The sequence below is a fragment of the Podarcis melisellensis genome, assembly GCF_964234715.1.
Source record: "Podarcis melisellensis genome assembly, chromosome: 10".
NCBI lineage: Eukaryota > Metazoa > Chordata > Lepidosauria > Squamata > Lacertidae > Podarcis > Podarcis melisellensis.
Window position 1 is genome coordinate 57,193,524 of NC_138542.1, and position 16,336 is coordinate 57,209,859.

General features: G+C 48.1%; 1 protein-coding gene across 1 annotated transcript in view; it reads right to left on the minus strand.

Moving 5' to 3' along the window:
• WASHC1 (WASH complex subunit 1) overlaps nucleotides 1-16,336 on the minus strand; it is a 65,381-nt gene that overhangs the window by 10,661 nt on the left and 38,384 nt on the right. Inside the window, exons 3-4 of the mRNA XM_081927189.1 lie at nucleotides 5,549-5,660; nucleotides 3,034-3,180 (exon numbers count right to left, since the gene is read on the minus strand). Coding sequence (XP_081783315.1) covers nucleotides 3,034-3,180; nucleotides 5,549-5,660 — 259 coding nt within the window. The remainder of the gene's footprint in view (nucleotides 1-3,033; nucleotides 3,181-5,548; nucleotides 5,661-16,336) is intronic.

Sequence of the window (16,336 nt, forward strand, 5' to 3'; positions counted from 1 at the left end):
GAGGCGACACCTCTGTCTCTTAAGTGCATTGCACTGCTTGCCACACTTTCTCTTGGGTTGAGAGGGGTGGGTGTGTCAAACAATATTGCTCCTTCCCTGTGCACTCTGGGGTTGCCTTTGAAAGAGACATTGCTCCAGCTAAGGGAACCCCCTGTGCAGTCCCTGCCAAGGTTGGAGGGCAGGTCCCCCCCCCTGCAACTCTATCCTCCAAATATAGCGCTGTCCAAATACAGCACTGCATTCCCCCCTCCCACAAATAGGAATGATTACAGCCAAGTACTTAGATGGAAGAAAGGAAGAAGACGTTTCCTCTAACACTTCACAGGTAAAAAATCAAAACATGCAAGCTGGCCTCCCTGGCCTCCTATCCGAGTTCACCATCTCACCTATTCCAAATGCTGCCTGCCATGTCTGCAGTAGCCTCCCCTGCTCTCTTCCCAAAGCCAAATGGGTGATTTGGAGGTGGGGGGAGGTTAAAGACATAGGGGGTTTGGTTGGTTAAAGGCATGAGTAGTTCAGGGTCTTGTTACCAGCATGTAACACTGTGACCTGAAAACTCGAAAGACGGCTTGCCCCTGCATAGATCTGTTAGGTAGCTCAGAACATTTGGGGAATTTTGCCCATGGCACTGCAGCCTTCAGAGTATCACAGGGTGGTGACCCTCAAAATATTCATTTTCCCACCATTGCTCCTGCACTGTGGAATGCTCTTCCCTTTGCTGTACGTTGAGCAGCACAAATCAGTTGCTTCAGATGTCTTGTAAAGACATACCTTTTTCTCCAGGCTCTGTGAGACCCATAAGACTGGACCCTGTTACTACTGAATTCCTGCTTCATTTGTTTTCATAATGCCATTGAACTTGTTTTTATGTTGTATTTCTGTTTTATGGTACTGCTTTATTGGAAATATAGCTATATCTCCTCAATAAAACTCTCTCTCTCTCTCTCTCTGTGTGTGTGTGTGTGTGTGTGTGTGTGTGTGTTTGTGTGTATACACATATATATCTAGTACTGCAGCAATAAAATGGCTAGCACATTTGCAAAAAGCTAAGCAGGGTTCCATATGGTTTCAAATAGGATTTGGTTGGACTAGAAGACCCTCGCGGTCTCTTCTAATTCTATGATGCTATGATATATGGTACACATACACACACTTTTGAGTAAGAGAGAGAGAGAGACTCTGTAGATAAACTGAAATACACTGAGAAATGAACATCTTAACATGTTCCAAGGTAAAAGGAAAGGACGAACTGTTATTGGGGAAGGGGGTCAATAAACTTCAGAAATAAAACCTTCCCTCTGAGCATTAATATTCATGCATCAACATTTAATTTTTAAGCACCACAGAGTGCTGATGCCTTTGCTAGCAGCATTCCCTGTCCTCGCTTAGTCCTGGAGCAGCGAGTGGTTGCAAAAGCCTCCCTTTGATAAATTTCAATTAGCACTGCATGCCTGTCACTCTGTCTGATGGGTCTCGCTTCGCATCTCTCATGACAGTGTAGCTTCACACTTGCCTCCCTGCTATAGCATAGGTGTGATGGGTTCAGCAGGTATTCAGACATCAAATGGAGAAATATACTCCACTGCAGTGCCAGCTCTACAGAGGTCTTCCCAACTCGTACTTTCCGGATTTTTAAATTGGAGCCTTGCACGTGGGAAGCGAAACAGACTAGATTGCCCACCCAGCCCAAAGCAGCAGTGGCTCACTAAAATTCTTGGCAGAGATCTTTCCCCGCCATCTGCTAACTGATACTCAGTGGTGGGGAGTGTTGTTTTTGCTTTGTTTCATGAGAATATGTGAGAGTTGAATGGCCATCTTTGTGAGGACTGGCAACATGCTTCCAGATATGCCTGCTATGTGTTCTTCAGAGAAAAGCACACGGCATATTTTATCAGCCTCCCTTTGACAAATGCCACTGGCAGACTCCAGCTGACTAGCGAGGGCCAGAGGGGAGCAGCTGGGAGCAGCCCTGCCTTTGGGTGGGCTAACAAGCTCTCCGCACACTTCCCAGGACTTCCGAGCCCAGTCTGAAATATTCATGTCACTTTTTACTGTGACAGACTCTGCTTCCATTAAACTGCAGGAAAGTTTAAGGCGCTGAATAATTCAAAGGCAGCTTTATTTTTGGGTTCTCTAGGAAGGAGGAAAGAAAGAGTACTCCCAGAAGCAGTTTGTAGTTGATCTCTGGTCTGAAAAAAGAAGAAGAAGAAGAGTTTCCCCATCTGTTCCAGATCCCAGAACTGCATGTTAGCCACGTCCGAGGAAGGCAGCATCACATGCTGGCACTCCTCTTGAGGATAGAACGTTTCCCTGGCTAAAATAAGACCTGTAAAATGATTGGTGAGCTATATTGCTTGCCACTCTCGGGTACTTAACTGGCTGATTCTCCGCAGCCAACAAGGGAATCCCAGAGGGAATCCTAAGAGCCGGAGGAACTGCCAGTTGCATTATAAAACTTACTTGTTAAAAGGAAAAACACTCCAGGTTTGTGGGCACAGACTCTGGTTCGGTAGCTCCAATGTTCTAGCGAGGGCACAACACTCTGAAATGGAGCTCCTTGTGAATAGGAAGCTCACGTTATGGAGAACACCTTAAGAACTATCCAAAGAACTTCCTAGGCATAAGAGTTTGAAAACCTCCGGACCAGAGCCTGGGAGAAGTAGACAATTACCAAGGGAACTGAGAGCTTCTTTCCTCTCTTCTTCCTTAGCCTGTCCGTGTGGGCCCCAAACAACTTAGAAAGCAGTTTGTCCCCCACCTCTGGGTGACACAATCAGTAGGAGACACGGACGCACGCATGCGCATGCACGCACACACACTTGCCACCCTGATTTGGTACCCTGACACAGCAACAGGGGTAGAGAACCCTCCTGTTCTCTGCCATACTTCTGATTCCCTAGGGTTCTCCTAATGCTATTCCTGCTGCCCCAATTAAGGCTTTCATTCACACATCCCAACCGTTCAAAATCCAAACCCAAGAGGATTCCCATCCCTGCAGATACAGGATGCTGGCGAGCTACCCATCAACCTTACCTGCAGAGTTTTCTCATCTAATACTCTGTGCTTGCTCTGAATCTTGCGCCGTGGTCGTTTCTGTGCATCCAGGTCCTCAGCACCGGCAAAAATAGAGGAGTACTCTTGCAGCCGCTCGGGAGCAGGGTATTTGGAACTGGAGAACACCTGGGAGGACAAGCGCAAAGGGAGAAATAGAACCCGAACAGGAAAAGGGCATGTGCCTGGACACATTCAATGTGGCGATGGAAAGTGAACACATATGGGATCAGTCTGTTAATGCAAAGCTAGGACTCATGAACAGCATTTGGGTGCCTTCAATTCCTAGCTTTTAATTCCTTACCAGTGCAATAAACCTACAAGTCATGCTGAGGCACTCTGAGATATGAAATATAATTGCAAAGAAATCACTCCCCCCTTTTGACTCATTTTAAAATGGCTTTTTACTGAGAATTAGAGTACAGTCTCCACTGAGGGGGGAAAAGCTCCATTAATTAGTTCATCTTGCCACTCATCTTGTGAGTGTCTGGTGCCAAGGTCACAATGCACAGGAATTAACTGAGCAGCTGCATGGTCAACCAGAATGTAGATTTTGTACAAAAACGTACACCCTTCAGCGATAGAGGGGAGATGCCCCAAGACCCTGATTGGCTAAGCAAAATCTACCCTTCTCTATATGCAGAGTGCTTTGTATTAAAATGGTCTCTGGCTTTGGTCTGATGGGCCTGGCTCAAAGAAGGGTCGTGAATTGCAACTTCTATGCAGGCCTGGGTAGCCTGCTGCCTCAGTGGGGCCCATGACTTTAATAGTTGGTATTAGGGTGAGAGAAGCTGGCTTTATTTCCTCCTCTGCACTCGAATTCCTGAATGCATTTTTGCACCGTTAGCCTTTTCTTAAAGGTAAAGGGTAAAGGGACCCCTGATCATTAGGTCCAGTTGTGAACGACTCTGGGGTTGCGGCACTCATCTCACTTTATTGGCCGAGGGAGCCAGTGTACAGCTTCTGGGTCATGTGGCCAGCATGACTAAGCCGCTTCTGGAGAATCAGAGCAGCGCACGGAAACACCATTTACCTTCCTGCCTATTTGTTTACTTGCACTTTGACGTGTTTTCGAACTGCTAGGTTGGCAGGAGCAGGGACCAAGCAACAGGAGCTCACTCCGTGACGGGGATTCAAACCGCTGACCTTCTGATCGGCAAGCCCAAGAGGCTCAGTGGTTTAGACCACAGCGCCATCCGTGTCCTTAGCCTTTTCTTAGTCATCTTTTATTGGCAGTGGGCTTTATGCTTATACCCTCCTTAATAAAGTATTGCACTTATCCTGCTGTGGCTTCTTGGCTCTAAATCTGGTACCTTGGTGCTTGGCGTTATGCTGTTGAGTAACTGTGGGCTTGGGGCTCAAAGGATAGCGATTGGTCTGTCTTTTCCTTCTGAGAATCCCAAGGATGTCCAGAAAGAGCCTGAGTTTCCCCTGGCTCAGGCTGGGGGACTAACAGGTGGCAGCAGGTACTACCTGGTAGGGTTGGTTTTCACCCTGGTCATTCCGCATCTCTCTTCCAAGGAGAGATGAGTAGGTGGGGTTGTCTAAGGGCAAGGAGAACCCTTGACAACAATGCACTTAGTGGACTCAAACTCATAGGCATAATATGAGAATGGAGCACTTGCAATGTAACTAGCGAGACCCCTTGTGGGTCAATGTGATTCCAGACGGGGGAAATCAGTTTAAGCCCTGTCTCAGCTAAACAGCTCCCCAGTGACTGTGGGCGAACCCTCATCTCTGACTTCTAACGCTCAAACTCAGCCATTTGCCAATGAAAGAAAGATAGAAATACTGCAAGGCACTTTATGCACTGGGGGAGGGGAAGAAATGCGGCTGAAATAATAAAAGAGAAAAGGACATTGGAATATTGGAAAGCAGGGACATCTATTGAGGAATATCCTTTGGGATCAGTAATGCTCTAGGATTTAATAGGAGAAACTGAATTGGGGAGATTAAAGGCAATAGAATTCCACCCCCACTCCTCCAAAAAGAGAAGAGAGGCTTGCTGCAGATGAGCTTAGAGCTGTGCAGTGCTTCAGCAGAAGAGCTCTGAAAAATTCCAAAAACCTCAAATTTGTGGTTGTAATGCCCTGCATTTTTCTGCCAGTGAAAACTTTCTCTTCCTCCGACCCAAATCAAAGGATAACTAAAGTCCATAAAGGGGACACTGGTGTTACATGTAGGGCCCCAACTCCCAGAAGCCTCAGCTGGCAAGGGCGATGGTCAGGGATGACGAGAGTGGAGGTCCACTCATATTTGGAGCCACTCATATTTGGAGGGCATCACATTGGCTTTCCTTGCACGTGGAATGTATTTGGACCATCAGGTCAGGGAAAACATTTCTTCCAGTACAGACGCCAAATGCAGGGGGTGAAATCTGGACTGGGCAACTGCAAGAATCCACCGACACCAGGATTCCCATCAATAATTAGCTGGACCCTTTAGTCAAACCAGTGTGAGGGATTTCAGAAGAGTAGCTACAGCAAGCATGCGGTACCTTGATAGCTTTCTTGCTGCCCTTTATCTTCTTGATTTTGGCTTGAGCAAGAGTGACTCTCTCATCAATAGCCCGCAGCTGTGTCCGGCTAGCCTCCACTTGCTGGGAAATCCTAAGAAAGAATCCAACGTTCAGACGAAATACTCAACTGTTAAGCCAACAAACCACTTAACTGCTCAGCCACCCACACTTTTCAGACTTTTCCTGTGACCTCCTGAAACCAGCTTCTGTGTTGCTATTTCTGCATTTGTCTGCAGCAGGGGTGGGGAACATTCTACAGGCTAAGGGCCACATTCCTTTCTGGGCAGCCTTCGGAGGGCCACATTTGGAGGGTGAGGTCAGAGACAAAAGTGGGCAGACCAACTAATGCAAATTTTACCTTTATACACACATTCACACACCCCTCTCTAACCCAGTGTTTCCCAACCGGTGTTCCGCGGCACACGAGTGTGCCGTGAGACGTTGCCTCGTGTGCCGCGAGATGCCTGGAGGGAGGCGGGCGAGTCGGGCGGCGAGAGGCGGGGCGGCGGCGGCGAGGAGAGGCCGCGCCTCCTGCTGCTGCCTGGCGCTCCTCCTCGCAGCCGGCAGCGCTGCCTGGGCGCCTCCGCGCGACTCTGCCTCGCTGGGTTTGGTCTCCCAGCAGAGACGGGTCACACGCGCCCCTCCCTCCCTCCCTCAGCCTGCGCGGAGGGAGAGCCAGAGAGAGGCATCGCTCCTGCGCGGCGGGAGAGGGAGCAGCCGGAGCGATGCCCCAAACGAACGCATGGGACCGGAGGGGAAATCCTCTCCGAGGCGGATTGAGCGCAGCTGAGAGAAGCCTTTCGAGGAGCTGCCGTGTCCCCTGGAAACCCCCTTCCCAGCTCTGCCTCAGCCGCCGCCGCCTCAGTTGCCGCCGTCCCTCAGTCCCTCGCTCTGCTGCCTCCTCCCACCCCCAAAGCTTGGAGGTTCCCCAGCAAGGGGGAGGGAAAAAACTTTCACTTTTGTGCGTCCCTCCCGGCGTGACGCTGCGCGCTGACGTCACGGGGCGGGGCTTTAATGGTGGTGTGCCGCGAGATTTTTTTTCAGTAAACAGGTGTGCCGTTGCCCAAAAACGTTTGGGAAACACTGCTCTAACCTACGTCTGGAAAAACAAGAGGCGTTATCAGAGTTCAGGCACACATTATGGCTGAGAAAGGCCCTTTGAGTGTGAAATTGGGCTACTGAGGGATGTGGCCTGCAGAGAGTTCCAAGGGCCACACAGAGAGGCCTGGAGGGCCATATTGGAGCCCTGGGCCTGAGGTTCCCCATCCCTGTGCTACCGTCAGTTTGCATCTGCCAAAGATTTTAGCTTTCTTGGATCTCAATGTGGTTGTTTACACTGTCCTCTATAAACCACCTCCAAGATTTGGCAGTGCTGAGTGACCAGGCAAACACTGTGCTTGTGTTAGATGACAGAAGGATTGAGCAAGCAACAGGGTTGAGGGTCTGACAGTGCTTGGTTTTGTTTTGATGGGAAAATATTAGAATCAAGCTCTGCTGGAGTGGCAATGTAGTGGGCAGGCCAAACAACTAACATTGCTTCATTCTGCACCTGCCTTTACTCCCTCCCCGCATTAAGAAACCTACCCCTCCCACCCAAATTTAATCCTACCGAGCTTTTCACCAGTGCCAGCAAAATCTCCGCCCGAGGCACATACAAGTGCTCAAACTGCATATAAGATCCCCAAGTCAATAATCCAATTGTTGCTGACTAAGGGAGGTGTACAAAGTGATTGTTACTGCAGCCTTGCTAGGGCAGCAAATTCACAACACATCTGTAGAGAACCTAAAAATAAAACCAAGAAACTGTGGGATACAGACTGTTACTTCTCCACTGCATCCTAGAGTAGACTCTATACTTACAGGTGTGACTATGAACAAGAAATTTTTATTTATTTCAACCATAGTTTGGAACTTTCCCTGCTATTTACTGTCATTGAGTATTTGTAATATTTCATAAAATATTGAAACAACAAGAAGGACACTTTGATTTCGAAAGCTGCCTCACAGTGTACAATGGCACCTCCAATACCTTCCACATGAAAAGGAAAAAACTGCACAGCTGAGCATGCCAGCATCATTTTACCTTTTCATTTTCGAATGAATATGTGCCTTATTCCAAGTCAGACTAGCAGCCCGCCCACCCAAGTTCTATCTACTCTGAATGGAATAGGCTCTCTGTAGTCTGATATCTTAAGATCCCTAAACTCAAAACCCAAAGGACTAAACCTGGGATCTGAAATATGCAAAGCACATGCCTTTAAGCCTTCCACATTTTAACTCCTGGGGTAGCTCAATTGGTAGAGCAATGAGACTCATAATCTCAGGGTTGCAGGTTCAAGCCCTGTGCTGGGCAATAGATTCCTGAATTGAAGGATTTCTTCACTGCAGGGGGTTGGACTAAATGACCCCCAGGATTCCTTCCAACTCTACCACTCTGTGATTCTATTATTCTTCCTTTCTGTCCTCTTCCCACATGACACTGATATTGTTGCAAGGGTTCTCAATCCACAAAGGAGGCAAGTCAACACTCAGAGCACTGGGGCAATGAGTTGTGACTAACTGAAGCTCCATGGGGTTCAAACAGGAATTAAGGATGAAGACAGAGAACATATGAACAATTGAGAAGTCACCACATCATGCATGTGACCACTTGGTAAGCTGGTCACTTGTATCGCCTTCCTCTTCCTGCTCCTTAAATTTCTGATCAGATACAGAAGCTTGCCAAGGTTTCCTTCCCAAGTTGCAAGCCAATGCAGATGAAGAGGACTTACTTCCCAAGTGGTTACAGGGAATCACAACCACAGTGTAGCAGGATGGCAAAAATTACTTGGCAAACAGTCATCTGCATGCACCCCAATTGTAGCTGGGCTGTGATCCGCAATGCATTTTATATTCACCTTATACTATATTTAGGGCTTCCTTGATTTAACCAGTTGGAATGCCGTGTTATGTCTCCTCTCTAAGTACAGCCTGAAGTTCTGCTATGAAAAATCAAGGATTCCTTTCAGGTGAGTCTTAAGGACACGTTTAGAAACAGAGAGCGGCAGAGGTCCTTTCTTTAAGAGGCAGATAAAGGTGTGAGTCCAATCTACAGTTCAAACAAACCAACATCTGCCCCTTTTCTCTGAATTGCAAAAGCACTAGAATATAAATCTGTTCAAGGCAGAAGGACAGAGATAGTGTGGTGATGGGGGGAGCACCGATAAGGGTCTCAGATGGCCAGGACTCTGTAGCAGAATGGTAAACAGCAGGCAGCAGCAAACCAGGGGAAACCCACAAACAGGACCCGAGCACAAGAGCACATTTCCCCCCTGTGGTTTCCAGCAACGGGTATTCAGAAGCATTACTGCCTCCAATTGTGAAGCCATTGCTCTGCAAGGAATGTGTCCAGATCTTTGGCAAGAGAGTGATCTCACCCTCCCCAAGTAGCCCACTGGGTGGGGAAGGAAGGAAGGAAGGAAGGAAGGAAGGAAGGAAGGAAGGAAGGAAGGAAGGAAGGAAGGAAGGCGGGCTCCCCACCCCCCATGCTCGGCTCTGGTCCCCTTTCAATTTAACCCCGAGGGTTAAATTGTTAAAGATTCCTTGTCCCTGGTTTGATTATTAGAGTATCAACCTAAGACTGGGGAGACCTGGGTCCAAATCCCTACTCAGCCATGAAGCTCACTGGGTGAGTCACCATCTCACAGTCAAATGCAGGGATAGGGAATGTGAGGTTCTCTAGATGTTGTTGGACTACAGCTCCCATCATCCCTGACCGCTGTCTATGTTAGCTGAGGCTGATGGTAGCTGGGAGTCCCAACAGGTTCCCCAGTCCCAGTCTAATATAACTCAAGAGTTGCTATGAAGACAAAGTATGGAACAGGAAGACAAAGGTGTATGCCACCCTGAGCTCCTTATACAATCATAGGTTGGAAGGGAGCTTGAGGATCATCTAGTCCAACTCCCTGCAATGCAGGGATATGCAGCTGTCCCATATGGGGATTGAACCAGCAACCTTGGCGTTAAGACTTTGAAAAATTATCCATGTTCAGCTTCCATGGACCGCTGAATACCAGCAGGTAAATAGCAGAGCAGGCCCTTGTTGCGGTCATGCCCTTGTTAGCTGGTCCTTCAGAATCACCCTGTTAGCCACTGTTAAAATCAGGATGCTAAGGCTAGATCAGGGTAGTCAACATGGTGGCCTACGGTTGATATGGACTACATCTCTCAGGATGTATCCATTGACCATCCTGTCTGGAGCTGATATAAGTTAGTTTACAACATCTGCAGGGCAAAACACTGGCTACCCTTGGACTTAAATGGACACTGGATTTGTCTGTTTGGCCTCTTCATAAGCTCCCTATTCTAACCTGTATACAGATGACCAGTGCATTTCCAGAATCTCCATGCTTTGCGGCCACTTTGTCAATCCATACTCTTAATGCACAAGTGAGAGCATAACTTTGTTGATTGGTGATCTTCACAACTATGCAGTGCCTTCTGTCTGATGGGATAAGGCACCAATGCTCTGGTAGCAGCTGTTGCCCCTGGATTTGATGTATGCAATGATGGAAGAGGGGCCCGAATAAGATAGAGAGGCCATGTTAGGAGTTAAAGAGAGTGAACACCAGTGTGGTTTATAAGGTCTTGGATTCACAGGGCAATACAGGGCTAGGGATGGCTCAGAAATGAAGGTCAATGTGCCAAACTGCTCGATAAACAAGAGACCAGCCGGCACTAACTGCCTGAGGCAGATAAGTCATCGAAGGGTCATTTGTAATCAGTAGCTGGGTCCTAGGCAGGCACAAATCGACTAACAATAACTCACTCCAATAAAGAGAGGGCCCCCGAAAGAATGGGAGGAGGTTAGGCAATTACAGCTGAGCACCAGAAACGTCAAGGAAAGCTGCGAAGTAGACCTTCCCAGAATACCAAGCAACTCCAATTTCATGTCTCAAGTAGAAAAGTAAATGATCAGTCAAGGAGAAAGAACATTACAGAACGAAATGAGAAATGAGCAGCACAAGAGGATAAAACAGCTCAAGTATTAAATGACTGTCCCCCTAAGACCTACTGCATATGTATAGGATAGAGCAGTAAGAGAGAGGGGGGGCAGGCAAAGGGAAAGGTGGCCTGTACAGCTGCCAGCCTTGGGCGCTGAAACCGAACAGTCGCCAGCAGGAATGCCCTGTGGTTTTGCAGGTTGGCAGACGCCAAGCATAGGAGCTCCTGAAGCCCATCTTTCGTACATGCAAAATGGCAGATTAAGGGTGAGCACAAGGCTGAATTCCAGACAGAAACTATTGTGTACACACAAACCCCCCGACCTCACAGGTTTGGGTGGCAACAGTAAAAAGGGGGAATTGAAGTATAGACTCAGCACTGCGGTGGGCAGGGAGGGCAGAGAGGGCAGAGAGGCGCGCGCGTATGAGTTCAAGAGTGTGGGGCAGCCACAGCACTACTGGGGTGCAGGGCCAAGAATGAATTTTCATTTTGTTTCATTTCACTTTTAATATTTATGCCGCCCTTCAATATTGCTATGCACATGGTGACTTACAGCATCAAAATATACCACAAAGAACACACAGCTTATAATAATCTGATCCAATACAAAAGGTAAATGAAATGAAATGAAATGACTTATATAAAATAAAGTAATATTTAATAATCTATTGGAATATAATAGTACGCTATAAAATTAACTCTCAAAACATCAGCAAATGGTAATTAGAAATTCACTCTTAATAATTATACTTACTAAACTATGAATAATAAAAATAACTGCAAGTCCCAATGCATAAAATGCCACAATATATACAAAACCACATGGAGGATGGAGCAAGCTTGCTTTCTCCTGCTCCAGAGGGTAGGACTCTGGAAAGGAGATTCTGACTAAACAACAGGAAGAACTTTCTGGTGGTAAAATCTGTTTGACAGTGGAATGGACTTCTTCAGAAGTTGCAGGACTCTCCTTCATTGGAAGTTTTTTAGCAGAGGTTGGATGGCCATCTGCCATGGATGCTTCTGCTGTGATTCCTGCAGTGCAGGGGGTCAGACTAGACGACCTTTGGGTGTCCCTTCCCAACTCTAAAATTCTACGATTCTCTCCTTCAAGCATGGTACCAGCTTAGACAACTGCTGTTCCTGTGTGGAGGGGCAGAGGGAGGTCGGCAATGGCTTTTCAGAGTCAGGAGAGAGTTGGAGACATCGGTGCCCTTGGAGAGTGCTGCACATTCAATAAAACCCCCGCACAAATCTTCTTCTATACAGTCAATTATTTGCTCGTGAAAGGACAGAGGGAAACAGCAGACACTTCCAATTTATGGGTGATCAGGGATGCATTTAAAGCCCATTATAAATGCCAATTTCCCCTCAAAAGTTTGAAAGGCAACAAATTATTGCGTGTGTGTGTGTGTGTGTTTTCCCCACAGGAAAGCCAAATAGGTTCAAGTGTTCGGTCACAAGGGGGGTGGGAAACATCCCAGCCCTACTTGTTTGCCTCTTTCCCCCCTTTCACATTCAAAGCAGCTTCTCCACGTCTTATTTCATGTCTGAGTAAGTGCAATCAAAAACTTGACGGGTAGAATTCCCATGAGGGAAAAAGGTAATCAAGATTTCTTCTTCCACCCCCATTAAGCTATTGGCGATTATCCTAATTAATGTTTATCACACTTTGATTACTCCTTGAGCCTGATTTGCAGGTGCTGAAATGCTAGCAGACAGTCCCACTTAGGGAGGTGCTAAACTGCCTTGTGGGGAATTGTAAAGATCAGAGCTGTCAGGCTGCACACAGGCAGACATAAAGACATCTCACCCATACACTTACCAGTACATGGAGAAAGGGTGTGTTTTTTCCTGCAGCAGATTCAACAGGGCATGTTTCCACCCTATCTATTTGCTTTGATTTCCAAACTTTACATTTCAATAGAGTTGCTCCTCAGAGTTAAAAAGGTATCAGTTCTCAGACCTCCAATTTTTAAAATATCTTCTTCATGTTGCTGCAGTAGGGAAGGGCTACATCATCTTCTTGTTGCTGGCATCTGTCTGTCTTGAGCGACAATGGAGTGCGCCTTCGGATGTGAAATCAAACTGCTCCTTAGCAGCATCAAAGTGACCTCCTGGGGTGGAAGCCTGGGCAGTGTGCCTGGAGGTCCATGTGACAAGACCCCCTTCTCGGCCTCGCTGATGTGGTCCAAAGGAAAGTAGAGCAATACATTTGGCACCAGCTTGGCTGCAGGAGTTGCCAGAAGGAGGCGTACAAGATGCCATCCAACCATCTTAGGGACTCCATTCCAGTTTTGAAGAGGGTGCCTTTTCTTCTCCCAAAGATATCCAGTAAGGCAGCGGAGGTTTAGGACCAGAGCTTTCCTTCTCCCAGATGGGCTACCTTCCCAGGTTGACGAACCCCATCTGCCCCTCACTTCCCTCTACAGCAAGTGCACACCTCCTTGACCACTGGACGTACTACTGGATGGTCTAGTCTGCTCAACCGGTCAAAGCCTATCTTTGCATGCAGGAGAAGTTCCTAATTCACCGAGGGTTTGAGACCCATCGGCTACCCTCACCTGGTTTAGCCGTCCAGTCAAAGCCATTCTTGGGGTGCGGCCACTGTCACATGCTGACAGCTTCTAGTAGCCACAGGTGAGAGCTGAGTGCAGGGTGGGGACCACAGGTGGTCAAACTACCCCAGAAAGAGCACAAGGTGTCCCCCACCAGAGGTACTCCTCCTCCCCTAACACCCCATACACCCTCTCCGTCTTACGATGCTCAGGTAACATCAAACATCCTAGGCCAGGGGTGTCCAACTGGTCGATCGCGATCGACAGGTCAATCCCCAGATTACCGCGGTTGATCGCAGGATCACTCGCATTGTTTATAACAATGCGTCCGCCCCCCTCGGTCTTTCCCTGCATTGCGTTTAGTGTTCGTTCCTTTCTTGTATGCTGTCGCACTGTGTTCGTTTGTTAGTGGATGCTGTTGGTGATTTATTTTAATTCCGCACACTTACTGTTTTAAAAAAGGGCAAGAACTTTGAGAAGCCAAAAGTCAACAACTTTCTGCTCCTCCCCTAAAAAAAGTTCAACAACCTTGACCTGCCCCCCCAAAAAAGCTCAACTCCTCTGAACTCCAGATCATCACTGCCAGTTTTTTTCCCCTTGGAGTTGGACGTCCCTGTCCTAGGCCACACTGAATGAGTCCACTATGCAGCTCCTTCCTCCAAAAGCACTGCCCTAGTTTCTGGGAGGGGTGATGCCTATCGAAGGAGTAGGGTAGCAAGAACGATGGACACGGTTCCCTCTGCGCGCTTCAGGGCTCTTTTATGACATCGCCTTAAGAGCACAGGATGGAGCTGAACAATGGTTAATGGAAGATTTTGGGTAATAACATATAATGGCCCTATTCAGATCAGGATTGGGTTACCTGAGAGACCACCTGTGTTCTGCAGGAGAGTTTCTCATTAAAGACCCCAAAATATCAGTAGCTCACTGCACAGTAACTGAGAGCAAGGCTTTCAGTGTGGCTAGAGAATCCACTGTGTGTACCTTCCAGAAACTATTAAATACATTTTGTTTTGACACATTTTTCCAGCTAGATTAAAAGGTGCTTATTTTGCCTTAGGTGTTTATTTTTGTTTCTAAGCCTATTTTTAATTGTGGTTTGTTTGTTTTTTGGTATTGTAACTGTTTAAAGGGTACGTTTGTCAACTGCCTTGAGATGGATATAAAGGAGATGGATATAAAGGGACCCCTGACCATTAGGTCCAGTCATGACCGACTCTGGGGTTGCTCATCTCGCTTTATTGGCCGAGGGAGCCAGCGTACAGCTTCTGGGTCATGTGGCCAGCATGACTAAGCCGCTTCTGGCGAACCAGAGCAGCGCACGGAAACGCCGTTTACCTTACTGCCGGAGCGTTACCTATTTATCTACTTGCACTTTGACGGGCTTTCAAACTGCTAGGTTGGCAGGAGCAGGGACAGAGCAAAGTGAGCTCACCCTGTCGCGGGGATTCGAACCGCCGACCTTCTGATCAGCAAGCCCTAGGCTCTGTGGTTTAACCCACAGCGCCACCCACGTCCCTTCTGAGATGGATATAAAAGACAATTAATAATATTAATAATAATACCCGAGAAAGCAGCAGAAAAATGGAAGCCTTTTTCGCAGCAACGAAACACCTTTGAGAGAACAAGTTTCTACAGAGCACTAGTTTAAATGGGTCTGGGAGAGAAAATCTGTGGTGATTCTCGGTATGTTTACCAATTCTGCTCATAACCTTGACGGGCAACTTCTCTATTGATGCAGAAACAGTGATGGAACAAAGCAAGATCTCATCTGACTGTTTTGAAGAATTAAACGTTGTAAAATTGACTTGGAAATATTGAACAGACAGTTACATAAGTACACAAAATCTATCATTCTGGAAAAAAATAGTTGTCACGGCCACCCAGGTCTGGTCCCAGCTCACAAGAGACCTCACTCCGTTGCAGCTTATTTACAGGAAAAGTTTATTGAAGATTTCTGCTTCTCATACAGTTCAGCATTGTGGCCGTACGTCTGCCACGTTAGACCGCTGAAGTCCCCTCTGACTCCTCCCCTCTTCCGCACCAACTTAATAGCCTGGCTCTAGACCACCTCTTCCTCTCCTTTCTTTTCCGCAGGGTCTTCCTGCCCCCCTGGGTTCCCTCTCTCCGTGACTCGCCTGAGGCTGAATCCTCTGCCGCCTCTTCCCCCCTCTTTCTGGCTTTAGGGCCGGGCTCCTCCCCTGAGCTCTCTCCACTTCCGCGCGCCTCTACGTTTGAACTTGGCGCGCGTACGTTGCTGCTGACCTTTCTTTCGACCGCTACACCACCCCCTGCTCTGCTCTCCACCCTTTCCGGCTGAACACCCTGCTCCAACCCCCTCTCTCTGTTCTCTCCTAATCCTGCTCCCTCCGAGAGGCTGACGACTCCACCCCCTTTACTCCGTTCCGGCTGAGACGTCTCTTGCTTCCTCTGTCTTCCACTGGGCTCCTCTCCGCTTCTCCCTTCTCCTCCCCTTTGCTTGATTAAGGTAACCCCCTTTTGAGAATCCTCTGACTCGCTGCTCAGACTCGTGGATTCCCTCAGAATTCCGTCATCTTCTTCCTCATCCTTCTGCCCCTCCTCCCACTCGCTCTCCGTCTCCTCTGTCATCTCCTCCTCTCTCCCAGAAACCCTGACATCCATCCCCCCCTCGAAGCCCCCCCTTCCCCCCTCCCGCTCGCCGGGGACCGGTTGTGGAAACTGCGGCTCTTCGGGGGTAGGCTCAGGATACAGGTCGTCTACGTCAATGTTCTCTGCTGGCAGTTCTGTGTAAGTGTATTCGAAGTCGGGTTCTTCCCCCAAATGCTTCTCAGTCTCTGCTTCCATCGCTACTTCCTCCGGTGCTGCCCGCCAAGGACCTATCAGCCACCTCTTACGCCATTCCTCCTCTGGCTGCTCCTCCCACCAATAAGGGGTTTCCGTGTCCACCCCCGAGCACGATCCCCTGGGCGGGCTTGATTCTGGTGTTCTTTCCTCGGGGGAAGAGAAACCCCTGAACGTGCTATCTGACAATGTGGGTGTGAAAAGCCAGTCATCAAAGTACTCAGCTGGCATGGGTCTATGTGGGAAAAGTGCATGGAACTCTTCTTTCAAAAGGGGTTCGTCTAACTCGTAGCCTGGCACCCAACTATTAGCAGCGGCTGGTGTGCCCTCCCTGGCGAGAAAATATTCAACTCCCTCCTCCCCCCATCTCGAGTCCAGTATCTCTGTGACCTCGTTAAGAGGTTCT